Raw genomic sequence first — 22,998 nt, 5'->3', positions numbered from 1 at the left:
CAATAAATTACTAAATTTTTTTTGTTTTTTTTAGTAAAATGTCGCGGTTATTAGGTTCGAGTAATAACTCTATAGAAAGCTATTGGCGAACTGAATTGATTGGCAATACTATTTTTCTTCTGTTGTTAATAGTTTAAGAGCGGTCCCAATTTACATGTCTATACCTAATCTTAACACATGGGGTGAACACAAACTTTTGTGTATCTCAACAACTAATAAATGTCAGGTTAGCAAAAATTGATATGGGACTCAGCTGGGCCTAACAATTCACACGGCGGGTCGTTTTTTGATCTAAATTTCATAATCTCTGAGCGGTCCCCATTTTTTTGTTTATTGCCTATCTTAATACATGGTGGATTTTAAAAATATTTCATAACTTTCTTTCTAATCACTTTCAGGTTAGCAAACTTTGTTCAAAGAGATGGCATCGCATTTCGAAGCAGATGCGGTGTTTTTTTTGTACAGATTTTTTTTAACAAAAAAGCATATTTCGATATTACTATTGGAGAAAACAATAGAAATAGTTCTTTGATTTATTGGCCACGGTAAGCAGGTTGGTTATGACCAATCAAACTTTGAGAATGCTAGCTTTTGAACAAAAATTTTAAGCACAATTGACTTCAGAGTTTCAAGACTATTCCTCAAGACAATTAAGTTCGGAGCTTTTGATGAGTTTTCATGCACTCGATTGTACATAAACAGACTCCTGTGTGCATCAAATATGGCAACCACTGCTCCCTCGCTTAAGTTTCCAATGTCAATTATTTTTCCGGACTCAGTTAGTTTTGATTTTGAGGAGATTGTTTTCACTACCGAATATGATGATTTCTCAATATCTGATTGGCTAAAGTAAATTCTCAATTTCGGTTTTTTTCAATTGCGTTTATTTGACTTCTTTTGTTATTGGTGTTGTCTGCTGCTGAGCACTTTGCTGCTTTACTTTTGGTTTTATCAGTTTTCTTTGATGTTTGAAGTCCTTGTGCTCGCTGCTCTTCACTTCTTTTTAAATCCAATTTTGTTGCTCGTGAAGGTCCGGCTTGTGGGTGGAATATTGCTTGCTCCATGTTTTTCCTGTATGATTCAACAATTTTTTGCTTCTTGACTTCTGGTTTTGTTGTATAGGAGGATATTGGAACTAAAACTTTGCTATCAATAGTTGTTAGAAACTGTCGTTCTTTTGCTTTCACGTTTGTTCTCGGTTTTGGAATTTGTGTACCTGGACTGAACCGAACTGTTTTCTGTGACTGCTGCCTGTTTGCAGAAACGGGTGAGCTTGTATTCCTACTGCTTCTGCCTTGGACTTCTGTTTGATTGGATAAATCTGCGTTTTCCGGTGTATTTTCCTGTTTGTTGTCCGGCTGCTCATTTTGTGCTAAATCCACAATTAACTGTTCTTGGTGTGCTTGCTCTTCTATTACACCGTCATCTAGGATCGGAAACTCGATGAAAGGGAACTCAGGTTCCTCCATTCGTTCCTGTATTACGTGTGGTAGAACTTCGTCCGGTCTTTCGGGCACTGGTTGGGCTGCAAAACGGTGGTGCAGCTCTCATCAACGGATATCTGTAAGAGATATTCACTGCATCTTTATTCGTCGGTTGTGTTTTGTCGGCGGTGGCTTCATCAGCAAACGTATGACTAAGCATTTTGGGAATTTCGCTGTCGAATAATTCTGGTTCCTGTCTGTACTTGCTAAGAAAAGGATCTGGCGTGAAATTATTTCGGTGCAAATTTTCTAAATCTACTGGCGGCTCCAATGGCTCATACTTTCGCAGTCTAATTCTGTGAACACATTGTGTATAGTTCGTACCAACTTTCCTTACTAAATAATTTGGGTTAGTGAGGACTTTTTCTACTTTATACAGTGGAAGCCAAACCTGCATTGATTTGAATCCAAGACTTGTTTGGTGAGTTAGCTTAGGGTTTAACAAAAGACAAAAACTCCGAGTTTCGAGTGGGTCTGCATTTGCTTTTGCGTCATAGTATTTTCTATACTTATGATAAGCTTCAATGATTTTCTCTTTGTTCTCTGCAAATTTTACCTGCATTGCATCTTGTAGTTCTGTTACGAAATCTGATTTTGGATCAAATTTCTGACTATTTTTTCTATTAAAACGTATATCAAGTGGCTTAATAGGTTCTCGGCCGTGAAATATTGATGTTGGTGTGCATCCTATGGATGAATAGTAGCTAGTGTTATGAATGTAAGTTGCATGAGGTACGTAAAGATGCCAGTTTGACCATTGCTCATTGGTGTTAAGTTTGAGAATTCTTTTTAATGCTGAGTGAGATCTTTCAACAACTCCTACAGTTTGTGGATGTTTAAGAGTGGCGTGCTTTAGTTTTATTTCGAGTAATGTGCATAGTTCATGCATTAGGTCTGAGACAAAATTTGAGCCTAAATCTGAAAGGATTGTGTGGAGTATGTAACTTTGTGAGAAGAAAATTGCCGCTAATTCAGTAGCAACTTTTTGTGCGTTTACACTTGTTAATGGTTTTGCTTGAAAACACATCTATGCCGGTTAATACGTATTTAAAGACAGGTGATTTGAATGGCCCTACAAGGTCAATTTGCATCATGTCTCCTGGAAAAGACTGAAGTGATGAAATGGGTTGTAAAAGTGGTTTGAGTGAACTGTTTAAAATTGATTTTGTTTGAAGGCATGTTAGGCAGTTTTTTATAACAGATATTAAATATTCCATGAAGTTCGGAAAATAGAAACGTTTTCGAAACTCTTCAGTTGTTTTGATAATTCCTACATGTCCTGCTAATCTAGAGTTATGGAGTCTGTAAACTACTTCCTTCCATAAATGATTGGGTAAGCAGTATTGGTAGTACTGTACTCTGCCTGTGTGATCAAAGAATTGTCTATAGAGTACGCTATCTCTCAGCACTAGCCTGCGAAACTGTTTTCCGTATTTTTTCAACTCATTTGAAGCATAAGTTAAGTCTTCTACATTATCCTCCTTTTTCCATTTTACAACTATTTCAAGAACTTCATCTTTTTCCTGTTCTGTCTTGAGATCTAAAGGCTCATTTCGCTCTACAAGATCACTCAGGTAATCATTCGGATCAGGCATCAAAACTGCATTTATTTGTGTTCTGGCTAAGAATTTGATGTAGCCTTGAACTTCATCAACATCCTGTGTTACTTTAGTTTGATGTTTTATTTGTTCTAGAAGATCATCACTAATGCCTTTTTCTCTCAGCTGATGAATCAAAATGTCATTTTTATTTGTTGTTTGCTGATCAAACATTCTATGAATGCTGTCAATTGAACTTAGTGATGCATCCGGTGTTTTTGCAATAGTTTGAACTTCTATCTCACGCACTGGAATTCTATCTGTTAGTTTTAGCTCAATAGTTGTTGACAGATCATTTTGAACTCGTGATAGAAAATCAGCAGCATAGTTTGCTCTGCCTGGTATGTGAGCAATTACTCAATTGTACGAGAGCAAACGGTCAAGACAATTCCATAGGGACGGAGGAATTGTCTTGGCTTGAAAAAATTGTGTCAGGCTTTTATTAACTGTTAGTACAATAACAGGTTTTTCAGTTCCCCAAATGAAGTGGGAAAAGTGATCTAGAGCAAAATACAAGCCTAAGAACTCTTTGTAATACGTTGAAAACTTCAGTTGCGACAGACTGAATAATCGTGAGCCAAAAGCAACTGGAGCGTAAGTTTTTCTATCTTTTTTGTTAGGTGTTTTGACGTAATCTTCTATCTTGAGGGCAAATCCTGTACCATAATAACTTGCATCGCATAAAAGAACGTACTGTAGACCTGGTTTTGCCAATCGGAGCGTCAAATTCGTTGCTTTGATCAGGTCACTTTTTAAAATTTTTAAGTTTTCTTCGTGCTTTTCAGTTATTACATGGTGAACATTTTTCTTCAGCAACTCATAGAACGGCATCAATTTTTGAGCAAGGTTTGGAATGAAATCTCTCCAGAACCGCAAAAAACCAACCAATTTTTTCACCTGTTTCACGGTTTGGGGCATATTGAAGTTCTTCAGAAATTTTTCAATTTTCGAGTTCTCAGCTGAAACTCCTCCTGGGGTTATATATTTTCCAAAAATTTTTTTTTGTGTGTTCCAATTTCGCATTTGTTGGGGGACAATTTTAATCAGATTTTCTAATGCATTCAAAAATTTTTCTCAAATTGGGAATGAGTTCATCAAAATTTTTCACTGCACTACTATTATCATCCATATATTGTGTACAAATATTTGCTGCTTGGCAGGGATCTAAGTAATGTCTTATAAATGAGCTAAAACCTGTGACTGATTTACTTAGTCCTCGAGCAAGGCATTTATAGGCGTAAGTTCGTGATGCAAAATTAAATGCCAAAAGTTGTAATGACTTTTCATCCGCCATTTGTACACAATGATAGGCTTGAGAGCAATCGAATTTGTTAATCAATGTTTTACCAGCAAAATGATTAGAGGCATCGCTCATGTTTGATATTGGAAAATTACTATTCATGTAGTCGTTTCTGAGTAGGTGGTTTATGCGCCTAAGGTCAATCAAAATTCTTAGTTTGCCTGATTCTTTGCGTTGTGCAAACACTGGACTACTCTATTTGGAATGTGTTGTGATCAAGTTATAATAGTGCATCAAGGCTAATTCAACAAGAAGATCATCTCTCAGATATTTGGGGTTATTGGACTTTGTACGTAAACAGGAAGTTCGTGCTCTGGTGTGAGCTTGACCTTTAGCTCAGTATCAAAACCAACATCGAAACGATGTTTGGCAAAAATGTCAGAAAATTCCAAAAGCAGTTCTTCTACTTGTTTACGCTCGTTAGGTTCAAGGACAGAATTTTCCCAATTAAATTTTTCTAAAAATTTCTGTGTTTTACTCGGATTAATTTTGGGATCAACTTTATCTAATGATTTGAAATGTGAAATTTGCTCATAGATTTTGCGCTCTAGCGGTGATAAATTTTCCGGGTCTGAACATGTCTCTGGGGTAGGAAACCATAGTTTATCATATTCTGGTTTGGGGCGAGTTTTTGAGCCTCCAATAATTTCGGTCTGCACCAACTGATTAATTTCGGCTTCAAGATTTTCGTGGTTTCTCATTTTTGCGAGGGCAATGAGCTGTGGATCGATATTTAAGAGTTTTTCAGCTTGTGCAGTGTTTAGAATTTCAAAATTTGCTATTATTGTGTTATAAAGAATTGTAATTGGATGTTCAGTTAGGTTAATAGCTGAAATGAAAATCTTTCCATTTTCATCACTTGTACTTACAGATGAGGTTAGGTCGATATCAGTACTGTCCTCAAAACTTTGATTCGGAATAACTACTCCGCTACAGTTTTCTAAGTTTTTGGCGCTTTTGGGGGGATGTCCTTCTAAAACTGTTTGGGATGAAGGTTTCAAAGTATGTTTTTTATTGAGAAAAATTGGGAACTTTTTCAGTTTTTTCAAAAATTTTCTAGGAGAATTTTTTGGTTTTATCTCATTTAAATGATAAGTCATTTCTGGTAATTTAAGAAGATTATTTGACGGGCTGATGTCAATAGAATGTTTTTTGAAGAATTGGTTTCCCAAAATAATGTTATTCATCTTGGGGAGAACTAGAAATGAATCTGTGAACTTGAAATTGCCCAACATGAACTCTATTTTAGCTTGTTGACTAATTTGAACTGGTGAGTCTGAAGCTAATTTTACTACTTTGTAATCAGGAGTTTCAATTCAACTTTTATCTGCCTGTTTTCAAATTCAGTTAGTAAGTTTTTGGGAATTGCATTAGCGCATGAACCTGTGTCTATTAAGGCTCTTCTTTTGAAGTTTTTGCCAAAATTCAGTTTAATATAATTCAAAATTTCTCCGTCTAAGGGAATATTAGCGCAAATATCCGTTTCAACGTCTGATTCGGAGTCATTTGAACTTGATGAAACAATTTTTATATCTTTATCTTCTAATTTTTCTAAACTAAGATTAGGATGATAATTGGACTTTATTGGAACTTGTGGCTCAACTAGTTTTTTCCTGCTCGATTGAACGGGAACTTACCACCACCTCTGCGTCTATTCTTGTTCAAAGTGCACTGTGAGGCTAAATGATTTGGATAACCGCAAAAATGGCATATTATTTGGGCGTATTCAGTTACTGGAATGTGATTTTGAGGTTGGAAGACTTGAACATTTGTGTTGTTAGCTAATTCAGTGCTTTGAGCTTGATCTGGCGTAGCATTGGTGGGATCTTGTGCTACTGGCGTATATTGAGTTAACGCGTAATTCTGAGCAGAAAAAGGGTTGTAGTTTTGGTAGTTACCTCTACCTCGTCCTCGAAATCCTCTAAAACCTTGACCTCCTCTAAAACCTCTGTAAATATATCGACCACCTCTTCCTCTGAAAGAGTTTCCGCTATTAAGATCAGCATTTTGCGGACTCAATTGACTGTCAACTTTCTTTGATAACTCATTAATTCTACTCTCCATATTCTCCTGGGATTGGTTAATTTTTGTCAGTGCATTAACCAAATTATCCGAAACAGTGGCGGACACTTCGTTGAAAGCATTTTCTCTAAAATCATCAATTTTACATAAGTTGTGAATTGTCAGTTGCCTGCGTGCGAGCAAGCACAAGTCATCAACAGTTGCTGTATCCGGTTGCTCAAGCAGTTTTGCTCGAAGCCAGCTTGGCATGCATTTCTTGAAAAATCGTTTTATTTGATGATTCCTCTCTTGTTGAGCAAATCTTAATGCTTCCTCATTGCGAGCTTCCGCTGCTTCTATACGATTACGTTCATTGTCCGCGTCTAGAGCTGGGTCAGCTGGTGGTATGACTTCTGGTGTGGGGTCAGGGTAAGCTTTCTGTGCCATATTTTGCAATGTTACTAGAAAATTCTCCGGAGCGTCTATTTTGGGATCAAATCGAATGCTTTCTAACTTTATTATGTGTAGCTCTACTAACTGAGGATTATTGAAATGATTTCTCAAGGAAGTAAGACTAAGCTCAAAATCTGCCCTTGTTGCGTCTGGCAAAGTTTGAAAATAACGTAATGCTGCATCCTTAAGGTGTATTTGTAAAAAGTTTGCCCTTTGATTATTTGCAATTGCTGCTACTCCTATAATGCTTCTGAGTAAAAGCTCAAACTCACGAAAATTTTCATTTTCTGTGCCTGCAAATGATCTAAGTGTAATGTTTGGTTGAGCCATGAATTTCGTTTTTTTTGGTATTGTTATTATTATTTTTGTAAATTCTCTATTTCATTTAATTGGAATGGTGTCAATCAAAGATGAGAGAGTAATTCAACAAATATGCAATTTAGCGCTCCATTTTAACAATGATATCAAGATTTTGAAATGAATTTCAATGGTTGTCATCACTTTCATTTGATTGAGCGTTCATCGAACAAGATTTAAGACATCTGATTAATTCACTGCAGAATAAATCAATGCGTTAACTTAGGCACTGTCTTAGGAACAAGTTGCTTGTCTTGCTGACTCGAAAAACCAGATACGGCCGGCAATTTTCTTTTTCAGGATTTCGGCTGGAAGTTGGGTCACGAGGCCTTTGTGTCTCAGCTGTCGTCTTCTTCGCCTCGAGAGAGGTGAGATTGTCTATCCTTTCTGTCACCAACTAACGTATACAAATGTTTATTTTTTGGTAGTAATTAATCAAGTTGTTTTAACTAGATGTATTGTCCTTTTTGCATGCTCAGTTTTTCTAAGTTGTTTCAGGATTTCCAAGCGGACGAAACAATCGGAGCTGGGTCCACAATCTTCAAGTTTTTTCTCTCTCTCGGCGCAACTTAAAGATATAAAAGTAAGTAGTTTTAATACATTCAAATTAACAACTTAACTGTAACTCAACAATCTGTTTTTGTGATGATGAGGCTTGTTTACTTAATAAACATTTAAACAATTCCAATGATAAACCAATAAGCTATCAACAAATAATGATAATAATTGTTTCAATTTCTCGGGAAATTCCATTCATATACTTGACTATGATCGAACCAAAAAATCAATTAATCAAAAAAATCATTCTTCGCAGATATTGATTGAAACCACAAAATCATTTAAACAAAAAATCATTGTTCCTGGGCAATGATCAAACCACAATATCAATTAACAAAAAAATCATTCTTCGCAGACAATAATTGAAACCAAAAAATCAATTAATCAAAAAGTCATTTTTCACGGACAATGATTGAGCCAAAAAATAATCAGCCACAACATCATTCTTCGCGGACAATGGTTGAACAAAAAAATCTTTCAACCAAAAACTCACTCTTCGCGGACAATGATTGATACCAAAAAATCACTAAACCAAAAATCATTCTTCGCGGACAATGATTGAACTAAAAGATATTCAGCCAAAAAATGATTCCTCGCCGACAAAGATTGAACCAAAAAAAACAATTAACCAAAAAAAATAACTCTTTGCGGTTGAAGATTGAATCAAAAAAACCATTTAACCCAAAAAATCATTACTTGCGGTCCATGATTTAACCCAAAAAATTTTAACCGAAAAAATCACTCTTCGCGAGAAATGACTGAACCAAATAATTGAAACCAAAAAAGAGTTTCAAAAATAAAAAAATCTTTTGTGTTCTAATTATCTCGGCTTGTCTGTAAAAAATGCACTACCAATTAGTTTTGAGTTGAAAATCGTTTCAATAAAGCGGAACAGCAGAAAGAAATTCAATGATGCTTCTTAAACAAACTTAATACAGCCCAAGATCAAAAATTTAACAACATTAAATTTTGAAAGTAGTGAGGTTTAATAATACATGAATAGCTTGGCTCTTGAATTGAAGTGTCTTATAATTCAACTACAAATTTAAATTTCTCCCGTAAAATATTTCTGTGCCGAAAAATCTTTCTTCGCGGACAACGATTGAACCAAAAAAAATATTCCTCGCGGGCAATGAACGAACTGAAAAATCAATTCACCGAAAAATCATTCTTTGTGGACAATGATTGAAACCAAAAAGTCATTTAAGTAAAGAAAATCTTCTTCACCGACAATGATTGAACTAAAAAAATCATTTTACCAAAAAAACATTCTTCGCGGGAAATGATCGAACCAAAAAATCAATTAATCAAAAAATCATTCTTCGCAGACAATGGTTGAGCCACAAAATATTCAGCCAGGCAATCATTCTTTGCGGACAATGATTGAACTAAAAAAATCATTTTACCAAAAAAACATTCTTCGCGGGAAATGATCGAACCAAAAAATCAATTAAACAAAAAACCATTCTACGCGGACAGTGATTGAGCCAAAAAATATTCATCCAGGGTCTGAACATGTCTCTGGGGTAGGAAACCATAGTTTATCATACTCTGGTTTGGGGCGAGTTTTTGAGCCTCCAATAATTTCGGTCTGCACCAACTGATTAATTTCGGCTTCAAGATTTTCGTGGTTTCTCATTTTTGCGAGGGCAATGAGCTGTGGATCGATATTTATGAGTTTTTCAGCTTGTGCAGTGTTTAGAATTTCACAATTTGCTATTATTGTGTTATAAAGAATTGTAATTGGATGTTCAGTTAGGTTAATAGCTGAAATGAAAATCTTTCCATTTTCATCACTTGTACTTACAGATGAGGTTAGGGCGATATCAGTACTGTCCTCAAAACTTTGATTCGGAATAACTACTCCGCTACAGTTTTCTAAGTTTTTGGCGCTTTTGGGGAGATGTCCTTCTAAAACTGTTTGGGATGAAGGTTTCAAAGTATGTTTTCTATTGAGAAAAATTGGGAACTTTTTCAGTTTTTTCAAAAATTTTCTAGGAGAATTTTTTGGTTTTATCTCATTTAAATGATAAGTCATTTCTGGTAATTTAAGAAGATTATTTGACGGGCTGATGTCAATAGAATGTTTTTTGAAGAATTGGTTTCCCAAAATAATGTTATTCATCTTGGGGAGAACTAGAAATGAATCTGTGAACTTGAAATTGCCCAACATGAACTCTATTTTAGCTTGTTGACTAATTTGAACTGGTGAGTCTGAAGCTAATTTTACTACTTTTTAATCAGGAGTTTCAATTCAACTTTTATCTGCCTGTTTTCAAATTCAGTTAGTAAGTTTTTGGGAATTGCATTAGCGCATGAACCTATGTCTATTAAGGCTCTTCTTTTGAAGTTTTTGCCAAAATTCAGTTTAATATAATTCAAAATTTCTCCGTCTAAGGGAATATTAGCGCAAATATCCGTTTCAACGTCTGATTCGGAGTCATTTGAACTTGATGAAACAATTTCTATATCTTTATCTTCTAATTTTTCTAAACTAAGATTAGGATGATAATTGGACTTTATTGGAACTTGTGGCTCAACTTGTTTTTTCCTGCTCGATTGAACGGGAACTTACCACCACCTCTGCGTCTATTCTTGTTCAAAGTGCACTGTGAGGTTAAATGATTTGGATGACCGTAAAAATGGCATATTATTTGGGCGTATTGAGTTACTGGAAGGTGATTTTGAGGTTGGAAGACTTGAACATTTGTGTTGTTAGCTAAATCAGTGCTTTGAGCTTGATCTGGCGTAGCATTGGTGGGATCTTGTGCCACTGGCGTATATTGAGTTAACGCGTTATTCTGAGCAGAAAAAGGGTTGTAGTTTTGGTAGTTACCTCTACCTCGTCCTCGAAATCCTCTAAAACCTTGACCTCCTCTAAAACCTCTGTAAATATATCGACCAACTCTTCCTCTGAAAGAGTTTCCACTATTAAGATCAGCATTTTGCGGACTCAATTGACTGTCAACTTTCTTTGATAACTCATTAATTCTACTCTCCATATTCTCCTGGGATTGGTTAATTTTTGTCAGTGCATTAACCAAATTATCCGAAACAGTGGCGGACACTTCGTTGAAAGCATTTTCTCTAAAATCATCAATTTTACATAAGTTGTGAATTGTCAGTTGCCTGCGTGCGAGCAAGCACAAGTCATCAACAGTTGCTGTATCCGGTTGCTCAAGCAGTTTTGCTCGAAGCCAGCTTGGCATGCATTTCTTGAAAAATAGTTTTATTTGATGATTCCTCTCTTGTTGAGCAAATCTTAATGCTTCCTCATTGCGAGCTTCCGCTGCTTCTATACGATTACGTTCATTGTCGGCGTCTAGAGCTGGGTCAGCTGGTGGTATGACTTCTGGTGTGGGGTCAGGGTAAGCTTTCTGTGCCATATTTTGCAATGTTACTAGAAAATTCTCCGGAGTGTCTATTTTGGGATCAAATCGAATGCTTTCTAACTTTATTATGTGTAGCTCTACTAACTGAGGATTATTGAAATGATTTCTCAAGGAAGTAAGACTAAGCTCAAAATCTGCCCTTGTTGCGTCTGGCAAAGTTTGAAAATAACGTAATGCTGCATCCTTAAGGTGTATTTGTAAAAAGTTTGCCCTTTGATTATTTGCAATTGCTGCTACTCCTATAATGCTTCTGAGTAAGCGCTCAAACTCACAAAAATTTTCATTTTCTGTGCCTGCAAATGATCTAAGTGTAATGTTTGGTTGAGCCATGAATTTCGTTTTTTTTTGGTATTGTTATTATTATTTTTGTAAGTTCTCTATTTCATTTAATTGGAATGGTTTCAATCAAAGATGAGAGAGTAATTCAACAAATATGCAATTTAGCGCTCCATTTTAACAATGATATCAAGATTTTGAAATGAATTTCAATGGTTGTCATCACTTTCATTTGATTGAGCGTTCATCGAACAAGATGACTTACAAGACCCTGATGACTGAACTTCTGGCTTGGCACTGTCTTAGGAACAAGTTGCTTGTCTTGCTGACTCGAAAAACCAGATACGGCCGGCAATTTTCTTTTTCAGGATTTCGGCTGGAAGTTGGGTCACGAGGCCTTTGTAACTCAGCTGTCGTCTTCTTCGCCTCGAGAGAGGTGAGATTGTCTATCCTTTCTGTCACCAACTAACGTATACAAATGTTTATTTTTTGGTAGTAATTAATCAAGTTGTTTTAACTAGATGTATTGTCCTTTTTGCATGCTCAGTTTTTCTAAGTTGTTTCAGGATTTCCAAGCGGACGAAACAATCGGAGCTGGGTCCACAATCTTCAAGTTTTTTCTCTCTCTCGGCGCAACTTAAAGATATAAAAGTAAGTAGTTTTAATACATTCAAATTAACAACTTAACTGTAACTCAACAATCTGTTTTTGTGATGATGAGGCTTGTTTACTTAATAAACATTTAAACAATTCCAATGATAAACCAATAAGCTATCAACAAATAATGATAATAATTGTTTCAACTTCTCGGGAAATTCCATTCATATACTTGACTATGATCGAACCAAAAAATCAATTAATCAAAAAAATCATTCTTTGCAGATATTGATTGAAACCACAAAATCATTTAAACAAAAAATCATTGTTCCTGGGCAATGATCAAACCACAATATCAATTAACAAAAAATCATTCTTCGCAGACAATAATTGAAACCAAAAAATCAATTAATCAAAAAGTCATTTTTCACGGACAATGATTGAGCCAAAAAATAATCAGCCACAACATCATTCTTCGCGGACAATGGTTGAACAAAAAAATCTTTCAACCAAAAACTCACTCTTCGCGGACAATGATTGATACCAAAAAATCACTAAACCAAAAATCATTCTTCGCAGACAATAATTGAAACCAAAAAATCAATTAATCAAAAAGTCATTTTTCACGGACAATGATTGAGCCAAAAAATAATCAGCCACAACATCATTCTTCGCGGACAATGGTTGAACAAAAAAATCTTTCAACCAAAAATTCATTCTTCGCGGACAATGATTGATACCAAAAAATCACTAAACCAAAAATCATTCCTCGCCCACAAAGATTGAACCAAAAAAAGTCAATTAACCAAAAAAATAACTCTTTGCGGTTGAAGATTGAACCAAAAAAACCATTTAACCCAAAAAATCATTACTTGCGGTCCATGATTTAACCCAAAAAATTTTAACCAAAAAAATCACTCTTCGCAAGAAATGACTGAACCAAATAATTGAAACCAAAAAAGAGTTTCAAAAATAAAAAATCTTTTGTGTTCTAATTATCTCGGCTTGTCTGTAAAAAATGCACTACCAATTAGTTTTGAGTTGAAAATCGTTTCAATAAAGCGGAACAGCAGAAAGAAATTCAATGATGCTTCTTAAACAAACTTAATACAGCCCAAGATCAAAAATTTAACAACATTAAATTTTGAAAGTAGTGAGGGTTAATAATACATGAATAGCTTGGCTCTTGAATTGAAGTGTCTTATAATTCAACTACAAATTTAAATTTCTCCCGTAAAATATTTCTGTGCCGAAAAATCATTCTTCGCGGACAACGACTGAACCAAAAAAATATTCCTCGCGGGCATTGAACGAACTGAAAAATCAATTAACCGAAAAATCATTCTTTGTGGACAATGATTGAAACCAAAAAGTCATTTAAGTAAAGAAAACCTTCTTCACCGACAATGATTAAACTAAAAAAATCATTTTACCAAAAAAACATTCTTCGCGGGAAATGATCGAACCAAAAAATCAATTAATCAAAAAATCATTCTTCGCAGACAATGGTTGAGCCACAAAATATTCAGCCACGCAATCATTCTTTGCGGACAATGATTGAACAAAAAAAACTGAACCAAAAATTCATTCTTCGCGGACGATGATTGAAACCAAAAAATCAATTAAACAAAAAACCATTCTACGCGGACAGTGATTGAGCCAAAAAATATTCATCCAAGAAATCATTCTTTGCGGACAATGATTGAACAAACAAAAAATAATAAACCGAAAATTCATTCTTCGCGGACAATGATTGAACAAAAAAATATTTAGCCTAAAAAAATTCTTCGCCGACAATGATTGAACCAAAAACTTATTTAACCAAAAAATTATTCTTTGCCGCTAATGATTCAACCAAAAAGCTATTGAACAAAAAGTCACTCCTTGCGGTCAATGATTTGACAAAAAAACTTAATCAAAATAATCGCTCTTCGCGAACAAGGACTGAACCAAGTGATTGAAACCAAAAAAGAGTTTCTAAATATAATTAATGATTTGTGTTCTAATTATCTCGGCTTGTCTGTAAAAAAATGCACTACCAATTAGTTTTGTGTTGAAAATCGTTTCTATAAAGCGGAACAGCAGAAAGAAATTCAATGATGCTTCTTAAACAAACTTCATACAGCCCAAGAACAAAAATTTAACAACATTAAATTTTGAAAGTAGTGAGGGTTGAAAATACATGAATAGCTTGGCTCTTGAATTGAAGTGTCTTATAATTCACCTACAACTTTAAAATTCTACCGTAAAATACTTCTGTGACGAAAAATCATTCTTCTCGGACAACGATTGAACCAAAAAATCATTCTTCGCGGGCTATGAACGAACTGAAAAATCAATTAACCAAAAAATCATTCTTTGCAGACAATGATTGAAACCACAAAATCATTTAAACAAAAAATTATTGTTCGTGGGCAATGATCGAACCAAAATATCAAATAACCAAAAAATCATTCTTGGCAGACAATAATTGAAACCAAAAAAATCAATTAATCAAAAAAATCATTTTTGCCGACAATGGTTGAGCCAAAAAATACTGAGCTCCAAAATCATTCTTTGCGGACAAAGATTGAACAAAAACAATTATTGAACCAAAAATTCATTCTTCGCGGACGATGATTGAAACCAAAAAATCCATTAAACAAAAACCATTCTACGCGGACAGTGATTGAGCCAAAAAATATTCAGCCACAAAATCATCCTTTGCGGACAATGATTGAACAAACAAAAAATATTGAACCAAAAATTCATTCTTCGCGGACAATGATTGTAACCAAAAAATCATATAACCAAAAATCAATCTTCGCGGACAATCAGTGAACAAAAAAATATTTAGCCTAAAAAAATTCTTCGCCGACAATGATTGAACCAAACAAATTATTTAACTAAAAAATCATGCTTTGCCGCTAATGATTCAACCAAAAACCTATTTAACAAGAAAATCACTCCTTGCGTTCAATGATTTAACAAAAAAAACTTAATCAAAAAAATCACTCTTCGCGAACAAGGATTGAACCAAGTGATTGAAACCAAAAAAGAGTTTCTAAATAAAATTCATCATTTGTGTTCTAAATATTTCGGCTCGTCTGTAACAAATTGCTCTACCAAGTAGCTTTGTGTTGAAAATTTTTTCGATACAGCTGAACAGCGGAAAGCAACTAAATAATGCTTCTTAAACAAACTTCATACAGCCCAAGATCAAAAATTTAACAACATGAAGTTTTGAAAGTAGCGAGAGTTTAAAATACACGAATAGCTTGATTCTTGAAATGAAGTGTCTTATAACTCAACTACAAATTTAGAATTGTCTCATAAATTATTTCAGTGCCGAAAAATCATTATTCGCGGACAACAATTGAACCAGAAAATCATTTAATCAAAAAATCATTCTTCGCGGCCAATGATCGAACCATAAAATCAATTAAAAACCTTCGCCGACAATGATTGAACTGAACAAATCATTTTACCAAAAAAAACTTCGCGGGAAATGATCGAACCAAAAAATCAATTAAACAAAAAAATCATTCTTCGCAGACATTGATTGAAACCACAAAATCATTTAAAAAAATCATTCTTCGCGGACAATGATTGAGCCAAGAAATATTTAGCCGCAAAATTATTCATCGCGGACATTGATTGACCAAAAAATCATTCAACCAAAAATTCATCTTTCGCGGACACTGATTGAGCCAAAAATATTTAGCCAAAAATAACAATCGAGACAACGATTGAACCGAAAAATCATTTAACCAAAAAATCATTCTTCGTTGGCAATGATCGAACCAAAATATCAATTAACCAAAAAATCATCCTTCGCAGACAATAATTGAAACCAAAAAATCAATTAATCAAAAAATCATTTTTCGCGGACAATGACTGAGCCAAAAAAATATTCAGCCACAAAATCATTCTTCGCTGACAATGATTGAACAAAAAATCATGTAACCAAAAATTCATTTTTCGCGAAAAATGATTTAAATCAAAAAATTATTCAATCAAAAATCATTCTTTGCGGTTATTGATTGAACCAAAAAATCATTAAATCAAAAAATCATTCCTTGCGGTCAATGATTTAACCCAGAAAAAAATTAATAAAAAAATCACTCTTCGCGGAAAATGAATGAACATATGAAAATATTCAGCCAAAAAACATTCCTAGCCGACAAAGATTGAACCAAAAAACACATTTAACCAAAAAATCATTCTTTGCGATTAATGCTTGAACCAAAAAATCATTAAATCAAAAAATCTTTCTTTGGGGTCACCGATTTAACCCAAAAAAAAATTTAATAAAAAAATCACTCTTCGCTGACAATGACTGAACCAAGTGATTGACACAAAAATAGTTTCTAAAAAACAATTAATCTTTTGTGTTCCAATTCGCTCGGCTTGTCCGTAAGAAATTGCGCTACCAAGTAGCTTTGTCTACAATTTTCAAATTTAGAAGTTGAAGTTGTTAGAAAGGCAAAAATACATACCATTCAGACAGAAAATATTTCACAGAAGCGTTTCACAAGAAGTGAACAAGCAACTCAAAAACAATGTAGGGATTTTCCCCTTAAGAACTATTTATGTTTTTAGGGCCCAATTGCAAAACCATTTTCTCTATGTTGAAAGTCAAATTTTGCATTTAAAACAACTTTTCAATATCAAAAGGTTATAACCGCAATTTTTAGAAATAAAAGGTTAGAACCGCAATTGAATAGGCGCGATGAATATCTGGGTGCAGGAATTGACATTAAAATATTAGCTTGCCAAATCTGACTTTCAAAATTTGGAAAATAGTTTTACACATGTTAATGCGAAATTTTGTCAACCCCAAACCCTCAAAGATATTAACAGATAGGATTGAGGGCCAAAATCCCTGTGCATTAGCAGAAAACAAAATACCCAAAAATTTTGAAAACTCTGGAATAAAGATGATAACTTCTTGGGTGTATTAAATGTAAATTAAATGTAAATGTAATTTAAACTGTATATGAATTCAAAAATTAGTTATTATTTTAATTAATTTCGTAGAAATAGATAGATTTAATCAAAGACAAGTGTACATACTTTGTAAATCATTTTATTCAATTGTGCATTTGAGTCAACCTCACGATAAATGCAATGTTCGAAAACTTTTGTTTTATAATCAAATTCATTATAAATTAATACTTTCTTTTTCGCATCTTTAAATGAAACAACTCCAGAAATTCACGTTTTTGCAAAAGAAAAAAGAAAATCCTCACGGATGAAAAAGATATGCAAACATGCCAATTCTATTTTTAATGCTGCCTAGGGGCATGGAAATTTTAGATGGAAAATCAGTAGCGGGTTTTCCAGCTCAACCTACTAATTTGTCAGTCCACTCTCCTCTCACTTTTCTCTTGTTTATAATCAGCTTTGCCTCATTTCCAATGACTTTCTTTCCACTAATGCTGCTGTTTTTGTTCCATTTTCCATGTTCAATGCTCTCTTATCTCATTGAAAAAGATGAGTTCAGGTCATAACCTACGATTGCTTGATTTAAACGTCTTATTAATAAAAAAAAGTTCCAATGGAATAACAAAAAAATATTTCCAATCTATATACCGTAAGCTCTATACTTTGATCAGCTTTCCAAAGAATATGGAGCTTAATCTAAGATTCATGCCTTGTAAGATTTATGAACTCGTATTCATGTCCGTAAATGTCTCAACAAAAGGAGTTAGGATAAAATTGAACACAAATTTAGGGAGTTACAAAAAACGATAATTATCACAAAGAATTCATTTTAAAAAATAACGCAACAAGGCAACCTCTATTTCTAACGATAAACTAAAGCTTTACTGAGATTTCAAGGGCTCTGCGGAATCGATTTTTGGACATGGGCTAATAATGGCTCCAGTTTGATTGAGCTCATTTAATACTTTTCTACGTTTTGTGGGATTAATCCTCGCGTTGTTTACATTCCATTGAAATTAATTTAAACTTTTCTAGCACAATTTTGTGCTCAACTCCGACTTTTTCTTGTTTCCCAGTCATTCTGTGGTCAAACAGAAAACCAAAATCAATTAACGCGGATTTGGAAAAATATTCCTCATTTTTGTTACTAGTGTAACCTTTGAATGTGGCTCAATAGATTCTAGCAGAACATTAAGAATGAGACATTGATTTTACTTGACATTAAAAAATTTTTGAGTTGTACATGATAACGTTTGAGTCCTTGAAAAGTTTTTTCTCACGTGTCTGTTAAAACGTTACTTGTAAGGAAGCGATGCGTATTTTTCTATGGTAGAACCCTCATGGCTACGATTGAGGCGGCACGAAAAATTATCAACATTGTATATATTTATTCAATCTTCGTAACAAAAACTTCTAAGTTCACGGAAACTCCTATGTCAAGGCAAAAACTAGTAGTTCTTTCAAGAAAAAAAATTTGCAGGAACATTAAATTGCTCTCACTCAACATTTAACAATTTAAAGTTTAACACCCTCAGATTTGCGCTTACGAAGGAAAAGCATCGTCTCAAGTGGCAAGTAATAACTTATTGTGTGGGTAGGATGCGTAGGTATTTTTTTGTAAGTTCAATCAAGCGATTCTTGAGTTCAATCAACATTTTCAATTTTTAAAAATTTTATGGGCATAAGTCTGAGCCCTTGGAAGATATGTTCTCATAACTAAAGTAAAGCTTTACTTTACCTGTAGGGTTGGAATACGTAAATACTTTCTTATGAATGAATTGAGGCAGGAAAGACTATTGAGGCAGGAAAGACACATTTTCAACTATGAGCAACCTTTTTCTTCAATTTTGCTATTTTACTAATCAAAATCTTTTTTGCGCTACAACTCCTAAGTGAAGGCAACGAAGGCTCTCCCAAAAGAGCCCAATTCCAAAAATAAAACATTCAGTTCATTTAAGGTCGGAAGTTTTTTCACGTTTGAGCCCTGAAATACAATTTCTCAAGTCGCAAGTGAAACATTATGGTAGTTAATGGAATGTTAAATTATCTTTTTATGACAGAGCCCTAATTATTCCGACTGAGGCCGGATGGAGAAACTGTCAACTATGAGTAACATTACTCCCCCATTTTCGTAAACAATATATGCAGTTTCGTTGTAGCTCCTAAGTCTATGCACTAAAAACTCTAGCTTTCTAACAAAATCTCAGGATTGTCACGTTAATTTCTTAAAACAGAAAAGAGCGTCATACGTCGAAACAACGAAATACATGACAGGAGAATACAGTTCAAAGTGTTTACATCGACTGAACGGAAAAATAGAAATGAAAATAGTAGAACTGAATTTGAAAAATCTACTAACAGTAAAAACTAAAAGAAGTGAAAGTTATAAAAAAACCATCGAGAAAGCGAATGTATCCTTGTACAATGTTTTCTCACTACTTTGATATGAGAGTAAAACAATTCACGCCACATAACAAATTACTTTTTCGCAATTTCCAGTATCGGCGTGACCAAAATCACCACTCAAATTAGACTTCAAAAGATGTCAGAATGTGTGGAGATCTTTTACAAAATGTGAAAATTGTCAAAATATATGAAAAAAACAACGCCAATACAATTACAACTGTTCAGATTGTAAAAAACAAGAATACAACAATGTAGCTAAGCTCAGCTTATAACTATATAAACTTAAAGGCAAAAATTTGATGTATTGGTTTGTTCTAAAAATATAAAAATGTTACATACCTGGTTTGATCATGTCAATCAAATGCCTGTTTATTGATGCACCGGTAATCGTCATTCCTATGATCTTACAGTGTTTGATTATTTGAGCATTAATTCTCGAATCAACTTCTGATTTGGCCTCGCAACATTCTTTAAATTTTTGCAGAGCCTCTGAAACTTTCATCATCGTACCTTCACCTTCTACAGTTTCTTCATCCTCTTTTTCGAGTGATGCGAGTATCGCGGACTGAATTGCAATTAGCCGAACCCTTAAAGGCATTTCGGCCAGTTTCTCGCGCGTGCTAAGAAGGTTTTTGGGCGATTTTTCACAGAGGTCGGCTGCGAAACTCTGCAAACACAATGCTGCAGGATATTGGGAATTATTTTGGGAGGAATCAAGCCTGACAGCTGCTTTGGAAAGCTCTTGAAAGTCTTTATAACCAAAAGATTTAGAATCGGCCAGGACTTTGAACCGATCCATTTCAAGGTCAAGGTCATCTTGATCATCGTCAACATCGTCAGCATTTGAAGCTGCTGTTATCTGGTTACCAGCCAAATTTTGGTCAGGGTTCAGGACAAACTCTTCTTGAACTTCTTTAATAAATTTCTCACTCGGAAGCCAAAGTTTTATGGCTTTTTCCATAATTTCCAAAACGTCGTCAAGAACCGGAGAAACTCCAGACCCTAGAGAAAGAATGCTGTTCAAGTTATCCTGTTCTACACCAAGATAGCCACAATCAAGTATTGCGTTTTTAATCGCATCTGAAATTTGGTTAGGTGAGATATTTCCACCTTTGCTACAATTCAGAGTTTGAAGATTCATATCTTTAGAAAACTGAATAGGCTTCGATATCAATAACTTCCAAATTTGATCATGAGTCAAATATTTCGCGGCAAAATCCAACGGCGTCATTTTAATTTTCTGGCTGTGAAACCTCAAAACGTCACAAAATTCCCGCTTAGCCTCTTCGAGTCGCATGTTGAGGTCATATTTTTCCTGTTTCATAGCTGACGGAACTTTTCCCGATTCATATGCCTGCTTTCGCATATTTTTCAAATTGGCCGTTTCCAGTTCCGGAGCGTCGCTCCGGCCTCCGATTCTGCAAATCTGACTTGAGTCCAAAAACTTCAGCACTCGTTTCAAAAACTCATCTAAAGCGTGGTTTTTGTATGTCAGTAACAAAACTGGTCCGCTAAGTTGGGGGTTCAAGCTCATCAGTATTTCCACGAATTTAGTGCCCAGGTATGTTTTTCCACATCCGGGAGGTCCTTGAATAATGGAAACTTCATTTTCGAATATATTTATCAGCGCTTTCCGTTGACTGTCATCCAAACCCTCACAATTTTTGGATTTAAGAATTAATAGCAGCGACGCTAAGTCACAATTACTTCCCAAACCAGGGAAAAGAATATTTCCGTTGGCAGTATTTTTCCCATTTTCAAGGTATTCAGGAGCGTTTGGGCGTCTTAGCGACACTAACTGTTCTTTGAAGGCCAAATTATCAACCTCCATATTCTGCAAATTCGACAAAACTGGTTCGTGAGCTTTGAAATAAGTAGGGCTCTCGACTAAATTCAAATGACCGCTAGCACAATCTAACTCTCGCAATAAATGCTCAATCGCTACATCGTTCGTGGCTGTCGACAATTCCAGAGCAAACCCGAAATTTCTGGGTTGGGCATTGCTAGCATTATTACTGGGTTGCGGGTCTTTCTCCCGCATAAAAACAGTCGCCCAAACGGCATCTTCAAAAGATCCCGAGGCGGACAGACAAACCAAATTTCCGTATTGAAGGTCGCCCGATTTGACCTTTTGACCTCGTCTCAAGGTCGAAGTGTCAAGTGACATCACCAAAACCACTCCAGCCTCGCTTAGAACCACACCTTTGAAATGAATATTCTTGTAAACATTCATGTCTCGGAAGTCCAACTTGTTATCAAGTAGGTTCCGAATTCCAGTTTTCAAAGCCGCGAAGCAATTTTCTCTCAAGAGTCTGAAATAAGTGTCTAAATAATGAGAAACTGAGTTGTAAGATTCATTGACTAGAACTGATTGTAAACGTCTATCATCGTTATCTATTTTCCCAAAAATTTCCTCAGGAACTGGGACATTCGGAAGTTGATCCCATTCGAGAAGCCGGAAATCGGATCTGTCGATCGCGGACCCTCTGAAGTAGTTCTTGAAACACTTGATCCAATGAACATCAGAAAGATTAAACGCAACCTTTTCCAAAACTGGAATCAGATTAATCGACTTCTCTGATTGTAACTCAGTCACATTTTCAAAGAACTGTTTCAACTCTGCCCAAACAGTTGATGACGCCAAATTTTCCGGAAGAAAATTTGGTTCTAGAAAGCCTGAATCAATTATTGTTAGGTAAAATGCTCGCACGTGAAATTTCGACATTTTTGAAAATCCAGCAACTTTATTCGCCAACTGAAGTTTTAACAGAAATAAACTAGCGCTTTCTGTGCTTTGCAAGTTGTTACTATAGTAAAACATCCATATTGGTGTGGCTTTCAAATACGAAACAACTTTTTCGACATCATTCGCGCTTGATTTCGAACTAGAATCAAAAGTCAAGTTATCGGAGATCGAACTGAAAAATGTTAGCAATTCTTGATCGGTTCTTGAATTCTGCAATTCTATCATTTCAGCTTTGGTAGCTTCTGGTTTTTGTTTGTTTTGATAGCCAAGCCTGACTTCAACCAAATCCGAATCTTTGGTATAATTTTGGAACGGCGCCAGTAAAGTTTTCCTTATATAGACATCTTTATTTTGGGCGTATCCTTGTGGGAGGCTAGTAATTGGCTTCCCAAAAAAGTGGTTCTCAAAGACAGCGCAAATTGAAACTGTAACGCACTCCGGAGCTGAGTTAAACCTTCTCGAATTGTTTGCGTTTTTGGATCCATTTCGGTTATTTTTGTTTTGGTTTTCGTTTCTTCGGAATCTGGACGCAGATCGATTCGGGTTGTTTTGATTTGAGTTATGATGACGGGAGCTGCTTCGGGCTTGGGAATTCTGAGCCGACGGAGGTCTGGAACGAGTTCCTGGCGGAGGTCGTTGTCCGATTCCGGAGGGAGGCCTTGACTGGCGGGATGCCATTGAGTTTCAAACTGAGCAGCCACACAAATGTGCCTAACAAACAAAAACTATGCTACAAAACAGCCGATGAAATCGCGAAATAAAAAAATGAAGAATCTAGAAATTTACAGGAGTCTCTTTAAGTTGTAATACTGAAGTTATTAACTTCAAAAAACAATTTGTGTCTTCGACAAAGGGGTAAAAGCGCAATAGAAATAGAACAGACATTTTTTAAATGCTACTCATC

At 35.1% G+C, this 22,998-nt stretch overlaps 1 protein-coding gene across 1 annotated transcript in view; it reads right to left on the bottom strand.

The window, feature by feature from the left end:
* The window catches only part of LOC142352083 (NFX1-type zinc finger-containing protein 1 homolog), a 50,721-nt gene extending 27,949 nt beyond the window's left edge, over positions 1–22,772 (bottom strand). Inside the window, 1 exon segment of the mRNA XM_075404446.1 lies at positions 19,688–22,772. Within this exon segment, the coding sequence (XP_075260561.1) occupies positions 19,688–22,772 (3,085 nt within the window).
* Positions 22,773–22,998: the final 226 nt, after the last annotated feature.

This window comes from Convolutriloba macropyga, chromosome 13 (assembly GCF_964194025.1).
Source record: "Convolutriloba macropyga chromosome 13, txConMacr16.3, whole genome shotgun sequence".
NCBI classification, from domain to species: Eukaryota; Metazoa; Xenacoelomorpha; order Acoela; family Convolutidae; genus Convolutriloba; species Convolutriloba macropyga.
This window is presented reverse-complemented; position numbering and strand designations above follow the sequence as displayed.